Source organism: Aethalodelphis obliquidens, unplaced genomic scaffold (genome assembly GCF_003676395.1).
Source record: "Aethalodelphis obliquidens isolate GAN/ISIS:26980383/991018 unplaced genomic scaffold, ASM367639v1 scaffold75, whole genome shotgun sequence".
Classification (NCBI taxonomy): domain Eukaryota; kingdom Metazoa; phylum Chordata; class Mammalia; order Artiodactyla; family Delphinidae; genus Aethalodelphis; species Aethalodelphis obliquidens.
The window spans coordinates 706,977-726,746 of NW_020838019.1; the positions used below are offsets into that span (position 1 = coordinate 706,977).

The 19,770-nt window shown below is 38.2% G+C and overlaps 1 protein-coding gene across 1 annotated transcript in view; it reads right to left on the minus strand.

Moving 5' to 3' along the window:
• Nucleotides 1-6,969: 6,969 nt before the first annotated feature.
• The window catches only part of MYLK3 (myosin light chain kinase 3), a 44,411-nt gene continuing 31,610 nt past the window's right edge, over nt 6,970-19,770 (minus strand). Inside the window, exons 10-13 of the mRNA XM_027092149.1 lie at nt 10,861-10,989; nt 9,528-9,680; nt 8,446-8,578; nt 6,970-7,404 (exon numbers count right to left, since the gene is read on the minus strand). Of these exons, the coding sequence (XP_026947950.1) occupies nt 7,345-7,404; nt 8,446-8,578; nt 9,528-9,680; nt 10,861-10,989 (475 nt within the window). The 3' untranslated portion in view covers nt 6,970-7,344. The remainder of the gene's footprint in view (nt 7,405-8,445; nt 8,579-9,527; nt 9,681-10,860; nt 10,990-19,770) is intronic.

The following is a 19,770-nucleotide window of genomic DNA, read 5'->3' on the forward strand; positions in this document are numbered from 1 at the left end:
TGCAGTTGTTATCAGTTTGGGAGAATCTGTGGTATGCCAAAAGCCGTCTACTCTAGCAGGAAAAAAGCCCAGGTTGCTGAACACTGAACCATACTGCTCCCCAGAGCACAAACTCTTGAATCAGACTTTCTGGGTTTAAAACACTACTCAGCCATTTACCACCTGTGAAACCTTGAGCAAATTAATTAGCTTCTTTATGCCAAATCAATAAGTAGGAATAAAAATAATGTCTACCTCGTAGAATAATTTGGAAGAGTATCTGAGCTAATACATGTAAAGCATTTAGTACAGCTCCTGGTGTAAGTATTTAGTAAGTATTAAAATACAGAAAGAAACACATAGAGGTCTCACATAATTATATATTAGCATCATATTAAAAAATTAAGAAACAGACTAAAGTGTGACAACATGGATAGACCTAGAGGGTATTATGCTAAGTGAAATAAGTCAGACAGAAGTACAAATACCGTATGATCTCATGTGGAATCTAAAAACAAAACACGAATGGACAAAACAAACAAAGAACAAATTGGTGGTTGCCAGAGGGGAGGTGGGTAGGGGGGATGAGTGAAATAGGTGAGGGAGATTAAGGAGTACAAACTACCAGTTATAAAATAAATGTCATGGGGATGTAATGTACAGCATAGGGAATATGGTCAATAATATGTAATCACTGATGACATGATAACTAGACTGGTGATCATAATGTGTAGAAATATCAAATCACTATATTGTACACCTGAAATTTATATAATATTGTAAGTCAATTATACTTTAAAAAAGAGCCCAAGGTTTATTTTCTTTGATATCCACATACTGAAAAATGTAACCTTACTAAATACTTACTTTAAAACTATGGAAAAGGGCCTGGAAAGATAAGTTGCTAGGGGCTCTGAGGCATCATGCCAGACATGATTTTAACCAAAATTAAGAATACATGATCTACTACAAAGCTAACTTCAAAACTCCAATAAAATATCAACATATCTAAGGAGAATAAAATGCATGGAGAGATTGCATGTTCATGGATAGAAAGGCTCAATATTGTTGAGATGTTAGTTCTTCCCAACTTGATGTATAGATTCAACACAATTCCAATCAAAGTCCCAGCATTTTGTGGACATCAACAGACTAAAGTTTATATGAAAATTAAAAGACCCAGAACAACAAGTCGATATTGAAGGAGAAGAACAATGCTGGCGAGGATGTGGAACAATAGGAACTCTCATTCGTTGCTTGTGGTAAGGCATAATGTTACAGCTACTTGGAAGACAGTTTGGGAGCTTCTTACGAAACTAAACATACTCTTACCATGTAATCCAGTAATCACGCTCCTTGGTACTTGCTTAATTGAGTTGAAAACTTACGTCTGCAAAAACCTACACATTGATATTTATTGCACCTTTATTCATAATTGCCAAAATTTAGAAGCAACCAAGATGTCTTTCAGTAGGTGAATGGATAAACTGTAGTACATCCAGACCATGGAATATTATTCAGCACTAAAAGGAAATGAGCTATCACATCATGAAAAGACATGGAGGACATTTAAATGCGTACTTCTAAGTGAAAGAAGCCAATATGAAAAGGCCTTATGGCTCCAAGTATATGACACTATGAAAAAGGAAAAAACTATGGAGACAGTAAAAAGATCAGTGGTCTCCAGGGGTTGGGGTGGGGGCAGAGATGAATAGGCAGAGCATAAAGGATTTTTAGGGCAGTGAAACTATTCTGTATGATATTACAATGGTGGATATATATCATTATACATTCATCAAAACCCACAGAATGTGCAATACCAAGAGTGAACCCTAATGTTAGCAATGGACTTTGGATGATAACAATGTGTCATTGTAGGTTCATCAACTGTAGTAAATACACCCACTGTAGCGGGTGATGTCAATAGTGGAGGAGGTTGTGGATGAGGCGGTATGGGCAGGTACAGAGGGCATAGCGGAAATCTCTGTCCTTCCTGCTCAATTTTGCTATGAACCTAAAAACTGCTCTAAAAAATAAAGTTTATTAACTTTCAAAAATAAGGAATACATGATCTAATTAAATATTTCCATGAAGAATGCAATAAAGTGATTGCATCCAAATTTTTAAAGCCTAATCAGAATGGAATCAATAATAGTGGTTGCCTTCTATCTGCTGTAAATAAGGTATAATACCTGCTGCATAGAACAGGAGTAACTAAGGGAGTGATTTTCTTTCCCTGCCCCTTTTAATTCTAGACATTTAGCAAGCTAAGGTTAGAGAAATGCTGTAATCAAATGATCCCACACATGCATAATGTCCCACAGCCATGTGGTAGAGGGGAATGAACGTGAGCTTTGGAACCACATGCACTTGCATTTAAATTCTGACTCTGCCACTTATACCCTGAGGAAATATTACAACCTTAATGAGCTTCAGTTTCCTTGTTTATAAAATGGAAATATTATCTACCTTGTGAGAATTAAAGGTAATATTTGTAAAGTGTGTGACACTTAGAAGGCATTCACTAAATAGTGCTTCTATTATTACTTTGATCTAAAATGGATGTGAGTCTTTTCCTCATTTATTTTAAGAAGGTATATAATTTGATTTTGGTACCAAGATTTAGATTCTAGCTTTGGGTCAAAGCAATCTATTCATCACCAGGTAAAATTAAAGCACATTCACTTTTTTAAAAAATTGTGGTAAATATAAAATTCACTATCTTAACAATTTTTAAGAGTACAGTTCACTAGTGTTAAGTACATTCACATTGTTATGTGATCTCCAGAACTCTTCATCTTGCAAAGCTGACTCTACCCATGAAACCCATTAAACAACTCCCATTCCTCCCTCCCCCAGCCTCTGGCAGCCACCATTCTACCTCCGTCTGAATTTTAACTATTCTAGCTAGATACTTCGTCTAAGTGGAATCATATGGTATTCATTTTTTACTTTTTTTCACTTAGCATAATGTCCTTGAGGTTCATCTATATTGTGGCATGTGTCAGAATTTCTTTCCTTTTTAAGTCTGAATAATTTTCCATTGTGTGGATATACCACACTTTATCCATTCATCTGTCAATGAACATTTAGGTTGCTTTTACCTCTTGGCTGTTGTGAATAGTGCTGCTATAGACGTGTATAGTTATGTGTCTCTTGGAGATCCTGCTTTCTATTATTTTGGGCATTTACCTGGAAGTGACATTTGATAATTCTGTTTTTAAATTTTGAGGAACCACCATACTGTTTTCCATAATAACTGCATCATATTACATTCCCACCAACAGTGCACAAGGGTTCCAATTTCTCCACATCCTGGCCAACACGTATTTTCTGTTTTTTTTTTTGTTAGTAGCCATCCTAAATGGGTGTGAGGTGGTATCTCATTGTGGTTTTGATTTGCATTCCTCTAATGATTAGTGAGCACTTTTTCATGTGCTTGTTTGCCATTTGGGAAAATGTCAGTTCAAGTCCTTCACCCATTTTTTTAATAGGTTTTTTGTTGTTGAGTTGTTCTTTATATAGTGTAAATATTAACCCCCTATTAAAAAATTATTGCAAATATTTTCTCCCATTCTTAAGATTGCCTTTTCACTGTTGATTTCATGAGAATAAATATAAGTACTGTTTGTGACTTTTTCTTCTATGCCCTGAAAGCAGGTGATGGTAATATATCTTGATTATCTGGAATGTAGTAGGTACTTCGTTATTTTTTAAACTAGTTGTGGGGTAGGGAAATTGCCTTAAAGCAATCTTGTCCAAATGCCCTCCTAGGGCAGGAATCCTTCACAATTTTCCAACACATTCATACTCCAGCTATGGAAGCTTACTACTTAGTGGGTCCATATTTCAGTACTGTTGTAAAGACTTTCTGGAAGCTCATTTCTTTAACAGCTCCTCTTGGCTTATTTAACTGATCAAAAAATGTTTTATCATGAAAGTTTTCAAATGTATACAACAAATATATACCTCTTTACTAGAAGACAATATTATGCTACCCCATACTGACTACCCAAACCCAACAGTTAAGATTTTGCCACACTTGCTTAACTGTATCTCCCTTTTTCCTGAAGTCATTTAACCCACATTATAGCCACATTACCATTATCATACGTCACAATATTAATAGAAATTCTATCATCAGATATGCAATTTAAAAAAAATTATTTAGTTTTGGCTGCATCAGGTCTTCGTTGCTGCACGCGGGCTTTCTTTAGTTGAAGTGAGTGGGGGCTACTTGTCATTGCAGTGCACGGGCTTCTCATCGCGGTGGCTTCTCTTGTTGAGGAGCACAGGCTCTAGGCATATGGGCTTCAGTAGTTGTGGTGCACGGGCTTAGTTGCTCCGCGGCATGTGGGATCTTCCCAGACCAGGGCTCGAACCCGTGTCCCCTGCATTGGCAGGCAGATTCTTAACCACTGCACCACCAAGGAAGCCCAAATATGCAATTTAGAATTAAAGTTCCCTGGATGTCTCTGAAATATCTTTTTATCATTTGTTTGCTCAAATCAGGGTCAAGACAAGGTCCACACTTGACAGTGGGTTGCTAATTTTTAATTTTAAAAGCAATACATGCTCATTGTTAAAAAAAAATTCAAATGATTTAGAAAGTAATAAAGTGAAAAGTAGAATTCCCTCTCTCCCCATCACCCACTTTCTACACCACACTGTTAACTTTCTTGCATAACCTAGAAAAGTTTAATGCACATATAAGCATGTCTCTCCATAAATGGGATAATACCATATATATGTTCTATAATTTTTTTCATAATAAAACTCAGTACATCAAGATCTATCTTTACTGGCTACAAGGTAACCTTCCATATGTATGTGGCAAAATTTAAACCCTTGCTGATAGGCACATATAGGTTGTTTTCAACCTATATGGGCCATTTTGCTACAGTAAAGGTCACTTTGCATACATCTCTGCCCGCTTGTTCAAGTATTGCTGAGGGATAAATTTCTAGAAATGGAATTGCCGGGTGAAAGTATGGGCATGACTTTTATTTGGATACATATTCATCAAAAGTGAAAAATTCCATTTTCCCCACACCCTCACCAAATCTGATAGGTGAAAAAAGTGGGTCCTGACTACCTTTCAGAGTTCCTCTGCCCAGCAGTTTTCTTTCATTTTTTTAAATTTAATTTTTATTTTATATTGGAGTATCATTGATTTCCCAGAAGTTTTCAATGACTGTTCATTCAAATTAAAAAGTCCCGTTTGAAATAGTTAATGCTAGCAAAGTTGCAATCTAAAAAATTTTCAAGTACACACCAGCAGAGAACTAAAAATATCCAGAAAATTAAAGTTTCATAAAAGCTCCCTCGCCTTTCAAATAAGGGAAGCTAACTTCTGCAGTACCTCTCACTTGTGTGGGCCTGGTCTAAACAAATCCCTCAAAGGAACTTTGTTGAAAAGTTTCTCTAGGTAGAGAATAACAGCATATAGGGGGAAAAATTAAAATTTGATAGCTATAGGATTTTCTCTGGATCTGCCCTGTCTTATATAGAAGCCACTAAACATATGTGGCTATTAAGCACTTAAAATGTGGCTAATGCAACTGTATTTCTAATTTTATTTCATTTTAATTAATCATAAAAATACTAGAAAATATTTAAGATGGTTGAACAACTTGAATATGTGACTATATTTTTCCACAGTAAATTTTATGAAATCTAAATACAAATTGTATGTCTGATAAAAATCTAGAATCTGAACTGGCATGTATTTTAAGTGTAAAATACACACCAGATTTTGGAGACTTAGTATGAAAAAAATTCAATAATTTTTATATTGATTACATATTAAAATAGGTTTTGATATGTTAAATAAATTATTAAAATTAATTTTATCGGGGTATTTTTAGAGAAGCTATCAGAAAATTTTAAATTATGTATATGGCTCATATTATATTTCCATGAGGGAGTGGTGCTCTAGATCAGGATAACTAACTACATTTTTCTGGGGAGAAGATTTATAGCATTCCCCCAAGAATGTGAAGTCCCATGGAAGGGAAGAATCACCATACTATAGATGGAACTATAGATATCCTCTATAGCTCCTTCTGGAGGCTGCCTTCAGAACACCTTAAAAATAAAGCATTTTACCAAATCACTGTTACTGGCCCATGAAAGGGAGGTTTCCAGCAGCCATCTCTTCTGATATTCATCCACAAGCTGACAAGCTTGGAGCAGGCCTAGATGTGCTGATACTGAAAATCTTAGCTTCCCAACAGGGGTTAGTGTTCCAGAGGAAAGTTATAACCGAAGAAATGCAGCAGGAGGATTAATATCTCCATCTTCTGCCTCTCTCCCCACAATAAAAAAAGTCTTTATTATGGGACAAAAGTCCTGAAAGGCTGTGAAACTGTTGCATGGCTAATTAAAACTTAAAAGTAACTAAAAACTTCTGGCCCAAGAAGGTCATGAGAATAGCAAAAAACTTCCTTACAACTAAGGAAATTAAAAGGATTGTTTCCTTTTGAATAATTACTCCTTGTTAATAATTTCTTGAAGTTAGTTAAGTGATGGGTGTATACCTGATAAAACAGTAGGAGAGCAGTTTACATTTGTTTTCTCTTGATGCATCATTTCTGTGTTTCTCTCAGAAAGCTGAACATTACATTCTTATCTCTCTTTCACATATTACATATCAGTTCCCAGACTTACTAGACCATAGATTCATAACTGTGGAAGAGAGATCAGGAGGGAGACTGCCAATGTCAGGACAGGACAGAATTAGGAGAGGGTAGAGGTATGTACAGATTTTAAAAGCTTATTCAAAACTATCATTGCTCTGATATAGCCATGACAGTCAGTACATTTTGAAATTTCAAAGAATATTAAAGGATGCATGTTTTGATTCTCAAAAGGGAGCACACGTTAAAACAAGTTTGAGGATCTCTGCCCTAAATCCACGTTGCTTCACACTAGAGCAACAAATGTAGTACAAAATGTCAGCTCACACCTGAGCAAGTCAAAATGCTAGGAATTCTTTGCACTGGAGGAGGTAATACTAACATGCCCTGCGTGATAGTCCACTGGGTTCTTTAATCAGAGTAAGCTTAGACATTAAATTTGACATATGCAAAGTAGAAGCTTTCCTACCTACCTAAAGCATGCCTACACTTATCACCAAAAGTAGGTACACTTGAAAAGTAATCCCAGCATTTCAACTGATCTTATAAGGCAGAAAAAAGTTCTTAGGTCAGTCTCTTTACAGCCACTTTTCATCCACAAGGAAGGCAACAGCCATAACCTTTTTTTACAAAATAAGTAGAAGGTCAGATTATTAAAAATCTTCAGTCATGACTTCACCACAAGTCTCAGTAATTTCTGGGCCCATGGGAGCAGCAGAGTTGAGGATTAGGGACAAGGTGGAAATTTCCTTAACCTGTTGGCAGCAGTCACCACGTAGAAGTGTTTCTTAAGGTAAGGAGAGAAAAAAGGAAGGGAAAAAGGCATATTTATAGATCAATTACTTTAAGAAGAAACAATAAAAGGACTTGCTTAAGTTTAGCCACTTGGGTTTGTTTAAAATTGATAACTAAAGGGGAAAAGAAGATTCTAGCACAATTATAGTAAAACAGTCACATGACTTTCAGGGACATGTTTAGAGCAAGTTTGAAGTGAGAAAATATGTTATCCCACCCTTTTCATGTGAAAAATGGAGCACCCTAGAATGGTATTTTTCAAATTGTAACTCACAACCCACCAGTGGGTCATGAAATCAAATTGGTGGGGCATGACTAACAACTTTTTTTAAATGAAACTAAATATCATAGAATAGAAAATATCAAAAGTGCATCACACTCTGTGGAGCAAATGTCGCAGTATTTTTGTTTCACATGTGTGCGAGTATACGTGTACTTGTATACTGGCTCTCTGGGTAAAGCATTTTGGTTTTGTTTTTTATTGAAGATCTAAGCCAATATCAAAATGTTGGAAAGTCACTTCCCTGGAGGACAATTGTTTTTAAGAGACATTCTATGTCCATGGTTCCAAAGCGTCCTGCTGTAAACAAAATTATAAAGCTTTCAAAGCCTAATAGGGCTTTCCTAGGCCCTTTTTCTAAAATGTGGAGGAATCATCCTCAAGCTATGGGCAGTTAGTTCTGAGCGCTGCACTGCGGTGTTCATTGAGAACACATGCTCAGACTTCATTCTGTCACTTCAAGTGTTCACATAAGTATGAATTGAAAGCTATTTTTATGCCAGTCACTTTTGGTCTGTGGCATTTTTTAATCAAGGTAACAGGTTTTTTTGTTTGTTTTTGTTTTTTTGCGGTACGCGGGCCTCTCACTGTTGTGGCCTCTTCCGTTGCGAAGGTAACAGGTTTTTGACGTGAGACAGTTTTCCCCCTAAATAATCTATTTAGAATCAAAACGTAAGTAAAAACTTAGTACACTTCTTTCAAAGGACATTTTAAGAAAACAAATGCTGCTTTTACTAAAAGAAAAACAGATACCTTCCATTTCCTCTGAGCCATGTATTTCTGCAGCAATAGTTGGGATTTGAGACGAACTTTCGATTTAGAAGCTTTGGCAGGCAAGTTATTCAACCACTCATGTTTCAGGCACTGTGTGGCACTCATTCTGCAGCTGTGAAATCAAACAGCAGGTGAGACTTTTAGTTGGGGTTGCATTTTTCTGGCTATCCAAAATCTGTTTAATTGGTAGGAAGCTGAGTCAGTGGAACAGATTAATCATATAGGCAGATTCATGCCACGTGCTAAAAAAAGACCTACTACCTAAAATTCCCATCCTTAAAAGTGCAAGAATGTCGTCAGCAAAATGTTCCCTGCCCTCTATTGAGGGTATGTGTCCTGGTGATTAATCACCACCTCCCAGAGAGAGCTGGGGAATCAAGGCAGGACAGTAGGAGGGCCAGCTGTGCCTGGAATTGCTCTTAAGAAGTAAAAGAGCATGAGCCTTGAAAGAAGCTCATCTTTCTTCACAGAGAATAATGTCAACTTGTTCATCTGAATTAGAAATATATTTCCTCTCACATAACTTTTCAAACAGTCAAGGCCAGGGAACGAGAGCTGTCTCAGAGCCCAGATCTTGGGCCCCACCACTTGTAGTTATTCCCATATGTCTGAGTATCGGAAAACTCAGTGGCCCAACCCATAACCTTGATATAGCTACTGAAAACGAAGTAGGTCTTCATCACCAAGAAATAAGGTTTTCTGTCTTTTATTCTGGGGAATAACAACTGCATATCTCAACTTTTTTTCAACATTAGCCTATGAAAAGCAATAACTTGGAAATAGGTCTTATTTGTAAATATGGTCCTTTCTAAAACTCTTGTCTAGATTTTATGCTCCTAGTTGCTTGTTTCTTAACTGACTTCCTTTGTCCCTTTCCCTGCTACCTTTTCTTTTTTTTCCCCAAAGAAGTAGCAGACTAAGAAATCCTGAAGAGAATCGGTCTACAGGAAGAAAGGACCATTCGCTCCAGCAGCCCTGCCCAGCACCAGCCTGATTTCCACAGCACCCAAATGGATGGTCACCATCAGGATGGATCATGGGTGACAAGCAATAAAGGGTACCTCTTCTCTTTGACCAGCAACCGGGAGACAAAGTCCTTGGCCTCCTCTGACAGCCCTTCAAAGGTGTCAGCATCAAAATCCCAACTACAGTTCACAATGAAATTCATGGTCTCTGCATCCGTTTCCCCTAGAAATGGCGACAAACCACTGAGCCTACAGAGGAGAGAAAGGACTGTCAGTATGTGGAAGCTATACCTGCCAACACATACCGACAATATAAAGAAGACTCTTACAAGGTCAAGCAGAACTAATCAGAACCAAGAGGGTTCAAAAAAAAAGCACCCCCATTGCCTCTCCACAGGAGAAGTCCAGTGCGCTCAATAAAGTGGAAGCACTGAAAAATTGATGACAGGAAGAGTGGTGGAATAAGTCCCCTATCATGCTCACCACATTCCCCCTTACCCTGAAGTAAGAGTAAATTTGGATCCAACCCAATATGCCCATTTATCAGGTACATTTGACTGAATGTGAAGATAGCTTGGCATGTCTCTGAGACTACCCAGGCCTCAGGGGCCAAAGGAAAACTGGCTTTATTAGGCTCCTCTAGAGGAGGGCAGAGAGATGAGACAACTTCACTGGCTGGCCTTGGGCCACAATATTCCCCAACCTGGTGTAGCACACACACAAAGTGTGGGGAAAGAGTTAAACTGTAATAATAAGACTGGGAGCAAAGCTTGATTTTGTTGGGCCTCTGAGGAAATAGCTGAGGGATGTCCACAGTTGGAGAGAGAAGAGGACATTTAGTCTGTGTACATATCTCCTCTCAGCCCATCCTAACTCTGCTTCCTCAGCCCACAGAAAACAGGGAGTGCAGAGCAGAAGGACAAAGTTAGAAGATGCAGGAGCTGTGCCCTGCCCTGCCCTCCCCTCTCCTTACCACTTCAATGCACTCCAGTCCCACTTGCACCACAGCACCTGCATTTCTTTGCCAGAGGGCTTTCTCTCCAGTGGAAGCTGATTTATCCACCCAGAAGTTTCAGGGAATTAATAATTCTGGGACCAGCCCACTAGCAACAACTGATTAGAGTCGGTGTATTAATACCCCAACTCCCTCCCCCACTAGCTGGCCTAGCTCTGAGTGGGTGTCCCACAGTGGGCCCCAGTTCCCTGCAGGATTAAACTCCAGGTGCCCACAGTGTTTACTGACTCCACCACACACACTTTACTGGCTGCCTTCCTTCCCCGTTTCACTTCCCCACTTCTCTGTTGGCTTTTCTTAGGGATGCCTCCCCAATAAATTCCTTGCCCTCAAATTCTTGCTGCTTCTAAGGATACCCAAACTAAGACAAATGGCCCCCATTCCCAGTGGGGCGTGAGGCCCCTGGGCACTCACAGCATGTAGGTTATGACTCCCACACTCCACATGTCCGTTGGGAACGAGACAAACTCGTAATTGACGACTTCTGGGGCCAGGAACTCGGGAGTGCCAAAGTTCACCTTCAGCTTCTCCCGAGGCTTGTACCTGGGGAGGAGAGGTGCAGAGGACAATGGGAGTGAGCCCTGAGAGAAGTTGTGAATGCCCGGCTAATTCCTTGGGGGGCGCTAAACACTCCCTAACCTTTGCTGTCAGCCATGTTTTCTGGACATCACATCCCACCACACTTGGTTTACTGGGAAATCATCACACACCCAGGCCCTAAATGCAGACTTTCCTAAGTCACTGTGGAGAATAAGAAAACCACAGTCCTCCTCCTCCTCCAGGTATTTACAATCTGAAAAAGAGGGAAGATCAATATATCTTATGTGACTGGCCTGCAGTCACACGGATGAGCACAAACAACCTGTGTAGAAGCTGTGTGGGGAGGACTGCTCTATTGTGCATCATAGTTAAAGGGAAGACGATAGGAGTTATAGAAAGAGGCAAAATGCTCAACATCACTGATCATCAGTGAAATGCAAATCAAAACCACAATGAGACATTACCTCACACCATCAGAAAAAAATAGAAAATTGCAAGTGTTGGCTAGGATGTGAAGAAATTAGAACCTTGTCAGTAGGAATGTAAAAGGGAGCAGCTGCTATGGAAAACAGTATGGCAGTTCTTCAAAAAAATTTTTTAAAAAACTACCATATGATCCAGGAATCCTACTTCTGGGTATGTATCCAAAAGAATTAAAAGCAGAGTCTTGAAGAGATATTTATACCCCCATGTTCATAGCAGCATTACTCAGAATAGCCAAAAGGTGGAAGCAACCCAAGTGTCCATCAGCAGATGAATGGATAAACAAAATGTGGTATATACATACAATATGATATTATTCAGCCTTAAAAAGAAAGGAAATTCTGACACATGTTGTAATATGGATGAACTTCGAAGACATTACAATAAGTGAAATAAGCCAGTCACAAAAAGGCAAATACTGTATGATTCCACTTATATGAGGTTCCCAGTGTAGTCAATTCAGAGACAGAAGGTAGGATGCTGGTTTCCAGGGGCTGAAGGCAGGAGGAAAATGAGGGGTAGTTAATTACTGGGTACAGAGTTTCAGTTTTGCAAGGTAAAAAAAGCTCTGGAGATTGGTTGCACAAAAATATGAACATATCTAAAGACTACTGTAACTAATCTTGAAAATTGTTAACATGGTAAATTTTATGTTATGTGTATTTTATACAATTACAAAAAGAGAAAGATCTAGAAAAAGTATTCTGGACATGAAGTTTAAGGAAGGCTAGGAAGAGAATTGGTGGCTGTATGGGGAAAGGGGTTGGAGAAAGTTGGTTTTTAGAATCAATCTTGAAAAAGAAGAAAACTTCTAGCTGAAATTTAATGGGCAACAAAAAAGATGTCCTTCAGTTGGAGAATGGATAATATAAAGTATGGTACATCTAGAAAATGGAATAGTATTCAACACTTAAAAAAAACAAAAAAGAGATTCACAGAAAGAGAGACAAGATGAAGAGGCAGAGGGCTATCTACCAGATGAAGGAACAAGATAAAACCCTGGAAAAACAACTCAATGAAGTGGACATAGGCAATCTTCCAGAAAAAGAATTCAGAATAATGATAGTGAAGATGATCCAGGACCTCAGAAAAAGAATGGAGGCAGAGATCGAGAAGATGCAAGATATGTTTAACAAAGATCTAGAAGAATTAAAGAACAAACAAACAGAGATGAACAATACAATAACTGAAATGAAAACTACACTAGAAGGAATCAATAGCAGAATAACTGAGGCAGAAGAACGGATAAGTGACCTGGAAGACAGAATGGTGGAATTCACTGCTGTGGAACAGAATAAAGAAAAAAGAATGAAAACAAATGAAGATAGCCTAAGAGACCTCTGGAACAACATTAAATGCAACAACAATCGCATTATAAGGGTCCCAGAAGGAGAAGAGAGAGAGAAAGGACCCGAGAAAATATTTGAAGAGATTATAGTCAAAAACTTCCCTAACGTGGGAAAGGAAATAGCCATCCAAGACCAGGAAGCTCAGAGAGTCCCATACAGGATAAACCCAAGGAAAAACACGCCGAGACACATAGCAATCAAATTGGCAAAAATTAAAGACAAACAAAAATTATTGAAAGCAGCAAGGGAAAAACAACAACATACAAGGGAACTCCCATAAGGTTAACAGCTGATTTCTCAGCAGAAACTCTACAAGCCAGAAGGGAGTGGCATGATATACTTAAAGTGATGAAAGAGAAGAACCTACTCTACCCAGCAAGGATCTCATTCAGATTTGACAGAGAAATCAAAAGCTTTACAGACAAGCAAAATATAAGAGAATTCAGCACCACGAAATCAGCTCTACAAAAAATGCTAAAGGAACTTCTCTACGTGGGAAACACAAGAGAAGAAAAGGACCTACAAAAACAAACCCAAAACAATTAGGAAAATGGTAATAAGAACATACATATCGATAATTACCTTACACGTGAATGGATTAAATGTTCCAACCAAAAGACACAGACTGGCTGAATGGATACAAAAACAAGACCCATATATATGTAGTCTACAAGAGACCCACATCAGACCTAGGGACACAAACAGACTGAAAGTGAGGGGATGGAAAAAGATATTCCATGCAAATAGAAATCAAAAGAAATCTGGAGTAGCAATACTCATCAGATAAAATAGACTTTAAAATAAAGAATGTTACAAGAGACAAGGAAGGACACTACATAATGATCAAGGGATCAATCCAAGAAGAAGATATAACAATTATAAATATATATGCACCCAACATAGGAGCACCTCAATATGTAAGGCAATTGCTAACAGCTATAAAAGAGGAAATCAACAGTAACACAATAATAGTGGGTGACTTTAACACCTTATTTACACCAATGGACAGATCATCCAAACAGAAAATTAATAGGAAACACAAGCTTTAAATGCCATAATAGACCAGATAGATTTAATTGATATTTATAGGACATTCCATCCAAAAACAGCAGATTACACTTTCTTCTCAAGTGTACATGGAACATTAACCAGGATATACCACATCCTGGGTCACAAATCAAGCTTCAGTAAATTTAAGAAAATTGAAATCATATCAAGAATGTCTTCTGACCACAACACTATGAGATTAGAAATCAATTAAAGGGAAAAGAATGTGAAAAACACAAACACATGGAGGCTAAACAATACATTACTAAATAACCAAGAGGTCACTGAAGAGATCAAAGAGGAAATAAAAAATACCTAGAGACAAATGACAATGAAAACATGATCCAAACCTATGGGATGCAGCAAAAGCAGTTCTAAGAGGGAAGGTTATAGTTATACAAGCCTACCTCAAGAAACAAGAAAAATCTCAAATAAACAATCTAATGTTACACCTAAATGTTACACCTAAACTAGAGAAAGAACAAACAAAACTCAAAGTTAGCAGAAGGAAGGAAGTCATAAAGATTAGAGCAGAAATAAATGAAATAGAAACAATAGCAAAGATCAATAAAACTAAAAGCTGGTTCTTTGAGAAGATAAACAAAATTGATAAACCATTAGCCAGACTCATCAAGAAAAAGAGGAAGGGGACTCAAATCAATAAAATTAGAAATGAAAAAGGAGAAGTTACAACAGACACTGCCAAAATACAAAGCATCCTAAGAGACTACTACAAGCAACTCTATGCCAATAAAATGGACAATCTGGAAGAAATGGACAAATTCTTAGAAAGGTATAACCTTCTGAGACAGAACCAGGAAGCAACTGAAAATATGAACAGACCAATCACAGGTAACGAAATTGAAACTGTGACTAAAAATCTTCCAACAAACAAAAGTCCACGACCAGATGGCTTCACAGGTGAATTCTATCAAACATTTAGAGAAGAGCTAACGCCCATTCTTCTCAAACTCTTCCAAAAAATTGAGGTGGAAGGAACACTCCCAAACTCATTCTATGAGGCCACCATCACCCTGATACCAAAACCAGACAAAGACACTGCAAAAAAAGAAAATTACAGACCAATATCACTGATGAATATAGATGCAAAAATCCTCACCAAAATACTAGCAAACAGAATCCAAAAACACATTAAAAGGATCATACACCATGATCAAGTGGGATTTATCCCAGAAATGCAAGGATGCTTCAATATACGCAAATCAATCAATGTGATACACGATATTAACAAATTGAAGAATAAAAACCATATGATCATCTCAGTAGATGCAGAAATAGCTTTTGACAATATTCAACACCTATTTATGATAAAAAAAACTCTCCAGAAAGTGGGCATAGAGGGAACTTACTTCAACATAATAAAGGCCATATATGACAAACCCACAGCAAACATCATTCTCAATGGTGAAAAACTGAAAGCATTTCCTCTAAGATCAGGAGCAAGACAAGGATGTCCACTCTCACCACTATCATTCCACATAGTTTTGGAAGTCCTGGGCACAGCAACAGAGAAGAAAAAGAAATAAAAGGACTACAGATTGGAAAAAAAGAAGTAAAACTGTCACTGTTTGCAGATGACATGATACTATATATAGAGAATCCTAAAGATACTACCAGGAAACTACTAGAGCTAATCAATGAATTTCATAAAGTTACAGGATAGAAAATTAATGCACAGAAATCTCTTGTATTCCTATACACTAATGATGAAAATTCTGAAAGAGAAATTAAGGAAACACTCCCATTTACTACTGCAACAAAAAGAATAGAATACCTAGGAATAAACCTACCGAGGGAGACAAAAGACCTGTATGCAGAAAACTATAAGACACTGTTGAAAGAAATTAAAGATGATACCGACAGATGAAGAGATATCCCATGTTCTTGGATTAGACGAATCAATATTATGAAAATGACTATACTACCCAAATCAATCAACAGATTCAATGCAATCCCTATCAACTTACCAATGGCATTTTTATACAGAACTAGAGCAAAAAATCTTAAAATTTGTATGGAGACACAAAAGACCCCAAATAGCCAAAACAGTCTTGAGGGGAAAAAATGGAGCTGGAGGAATCAGACTCCCTGACTTCAGACTATACTACAAAGCTACAGTAATCAAGACAATATGGTACTGGCACAAAAACGGAAATATAGATCAATGGAACAAGATAGAAAGCCCAGAGATAAACCCATGCACCTATGGTCTATGACAAAGGAGGCAAGGATATACAATGGAGAAAAGACAGTCTCTTCAATAAGAGGTGCTGGGAAAACTGGACAGCTGCATGTAGAAGAATGAAATTAGAACACTCCCTAACACCATACACAAAAATAAACTCAAAATGGATTAGAGACCTAAATGTAAGAGTGGGCACTATAAAACTCTTAGAGGAAAACATAGGAAAAACACTCTGACATAAATCACATCAAGATCTTTTATGATCCACCTCCTACAATAACGGAAATAAAAACAAAAATAAACAAATGGGACCTAATGAAACTTAAGAGCATTGGCACAGCAAAGGAAACCATAAATAAGACAAAAAGACAACCCTCAGAATGGGAGAAAATGTTTGCAAATGAATCATCGGACAAAGGATTAATCTCCAAAATATATAAACGGCTCATGCAGCTCAATATTAAAAAAACAAACAGGACTTCCCTGGTGGCACAGTGGTTGAGAGTCCACCTGCGGATGCAGAGGACACAGGTTCGTGCCCTGGTCCGGGAGGATCCCACATGCCGTGGAGTGGCTGGGCCCGTGAGCCATGGCTGCTGAGCCTGCGCGTCCGGAGCCTGTGCTCCGCAACGGGAGAGGCCACGACAGTGAGAGGCCCGCATACCACAAAAACAAACAAACAAACAAACAAACAAAAACAACCCAATCAAAAAATGAGAAGACCAAAATAGACATTTCTCCAAAGAAGACATACAGATGGCCAAGAAGCACGTGAAAAGCTGCTCAACATCACTAATCATTAGAGAAATGCAAATCAAAACTGCAATGAGGTATCACCTCACACCAGGTAGAATGGACATCATCAGAAAATCTACAAACAACAAATGCTGGAGAGGGTATGGAGAAAAGAGAACCCTCTTGCACTGTTGGTGGGAATGTAAATTGATACAGCCACTATGGAGAACAGTATGGAGGTTCCTTAAAAAACTAAAAATAGAATTACCATATGACCCAGTGATCCCACTGCTAGGCATATACCCAGAGAAAACCATAATTCAAAAAGACGTATACACTCCAATGTTCATTGCAGCACTATTTACAATAGCCAGGTCATGGAAACAATCTAAATGCCCATCGACAGATGAATGGATAAAGAAGATGTGGTACATATATACAATGGAATATTACTCAGCCATAAAAAGTAGCAAAAGTGGGTCATTTGTAGAGACGTGGATGCATCTAGAGACTGTCATATGGAGTGAAGTTAAGTCAGAAAGAGAAAAACAAATATTGTATATTAACGCATATATGTGGAACCTAGAAAATGGTACAGATGTACCGGTTTGCAGGGCAGAAATTGAGACACAGAAGTAGAGAACAAACGTATTGACACCAAGGGAGGAAAGCAGCGGGGTGTGTGGGTTGTGGTGTGATGAATTGGGAGATTGAGATTGACATGTATACACTGACGTGTATAAAATGGATGACTAATAAGAACCTGCTGTATAAAAAAATAAATAAAATAAAATTTAAAAAATAAATAAATAAATTCAGTGATAAAAAAAGAATCATCAATCCATGAAAAGACATGGAAGAACTTTTAAAATCTACAAACAGTAAATGCTGGAGAGGGTGCAGAGAAAAGGGAACCCTCTTGCACTGTTGGTGGGAATGTAAATTGATACAGCCACTGTGGAGAACAGTATGGAGTTTCCTTAAAAAACTAAAACTAGAACTACCATTCGATGCAGCAATCCCACTACTGGGCATATACCCTGAGAAAACCATAATTCAAAAAGACACATGTATCCCAATGTTCATTGCAGCACTATTTACAATAGCCAGGACCTGGAAACAACCTAAATGTCCATCAACAGAGGAGTGGATAAAGAAGATGTGGAACATATATATATAATGGAATATTACTCAGCCACAAAAAGAAATGAAATTGGGTCATTTGTAGAGATGTGGATGGACCTAGAGACTGTCATACAGAGTGAAATAAGTCAGAAGGAGAAAAACAAATATCGTATATTAATGCATATATGTGGAATGTAGAAAAATGGTACAGATGAGCCTGTTTGCAGGGCAGGAATAGAAAGGCAGACGTAGAGAATGGATGTGTGGCCACGGTGGGAAAGGGGAGGGTGGGATGAATTGGGAGATTAGGTTTGACATAAATACACTACCACGTGTAAAATAGATAGCTAGTGGGAACCTGCTGTATAGCACAGGGAGATCAGCTTGGTTGTCTGTGATGTTCTAGATGGGTGGGGTGGCTGGGGGGAGGGAGGTCCAAGAGGGAAGGGATATATGTATACATTAACTGATTCACTGCACTGTACAGCAGAAACTAACACAACATTGTAAAGAAATTATACTCCAATAAAAATAAATAAATAAAATGGATAACCAACAAGGGCCTGCTGGATAGCACAGGGAACTCTGCTCAATATTATGTAACAACATAAATGGGAAAAGAATTTGAAAAAGAATAGATACACCTATATGTATAACTGAATCATATAGGTGTATCTATACACCTATATAGCTGTATAGATATCTTTAGGTGTACAGCAAAACTGTACACCTAAAACACCTAAAACTAACACAACACTGTTAATCAACTATACTCCAATATAAAATAAAAAGTTAAAAAAAAAGCATATTGCTAAGTGAAAGAAGCCAGTCTGAAAAGGCTACATACTGTATGATTCCAAATATATGACATTCTGGAGAAGGCAAAACTGTGGAGACAGTAAAAAGATCCGTGGTTGCCAGGGATTAGGGAGGAGGGAGAGATAAACAGGTGAAGCACAGAGGCTTTTTAGGGCAGTGAAAATACTTTGTATGATACTATAATGATGAATACATGTCATCGTACATTTATCCAAACCCATAGAATGTACACCACCAAGAGTGAACCTAAATTTAAACTGTGGACTTTGGGTGATTATCATGTGTCAATGTAGGCTTATCAATGGTGATGAGGGGAGGCTTTGCATGTGGGGACAGGGGATAAATGGGAAATCCCTGTTCCTTCCCCCTAATTTTGATGTGCACCTAAAACTCCTCTAAAAAATGAAGTGTTAATTTAAAAAAATTAATGGGCACTTCCTATTCGCCAGATACCATGCTAAAAGTTTTACTTATATAACCTTCTCATTCTCACAACAACCCTATGAAGTAGGTAAGTTTATTGTCCCCGTTTTACAGATGAGGCAATTGAGAAATAGAGAAGAATAAAATAAATATCCTGCCAATGTGCCTGATTCCCTTAAATCAGGGATGTGCGTTTTCAAAATACAGTCTCTTCTTTTCCAAATTTGCTGAGAGTCAGGCAAATGCAGACCCTGAGCCAACACAGACCATACTCATCCAGTGAAAGAGCAACAAAGATCACCTTGGTGGCTGAGTTGTGGTGGGAAGCCAGGGAGGGGAGGAGAGTTAGAGCCTTCCTCTGGCAGTCTGTTCCTCCCCTGCACTGGCACCTGACTGGAGCCTCAGGGCCAAGGAGCCAAACTGAGAGGAACAGGCTTCCCCTTGAGGAGAGAAGGTCCAGGCTCTCAGCCCCTGGATGTCCCTTTCCCAGGATGCATTCCTGTTTCCACTGCTTCATCTGCCCTACAGCCACATCCTGTATCATGTGACTTTGTAGTTCCTTCCACTAGAGATGGCATATACTGCCCCATCCCATTG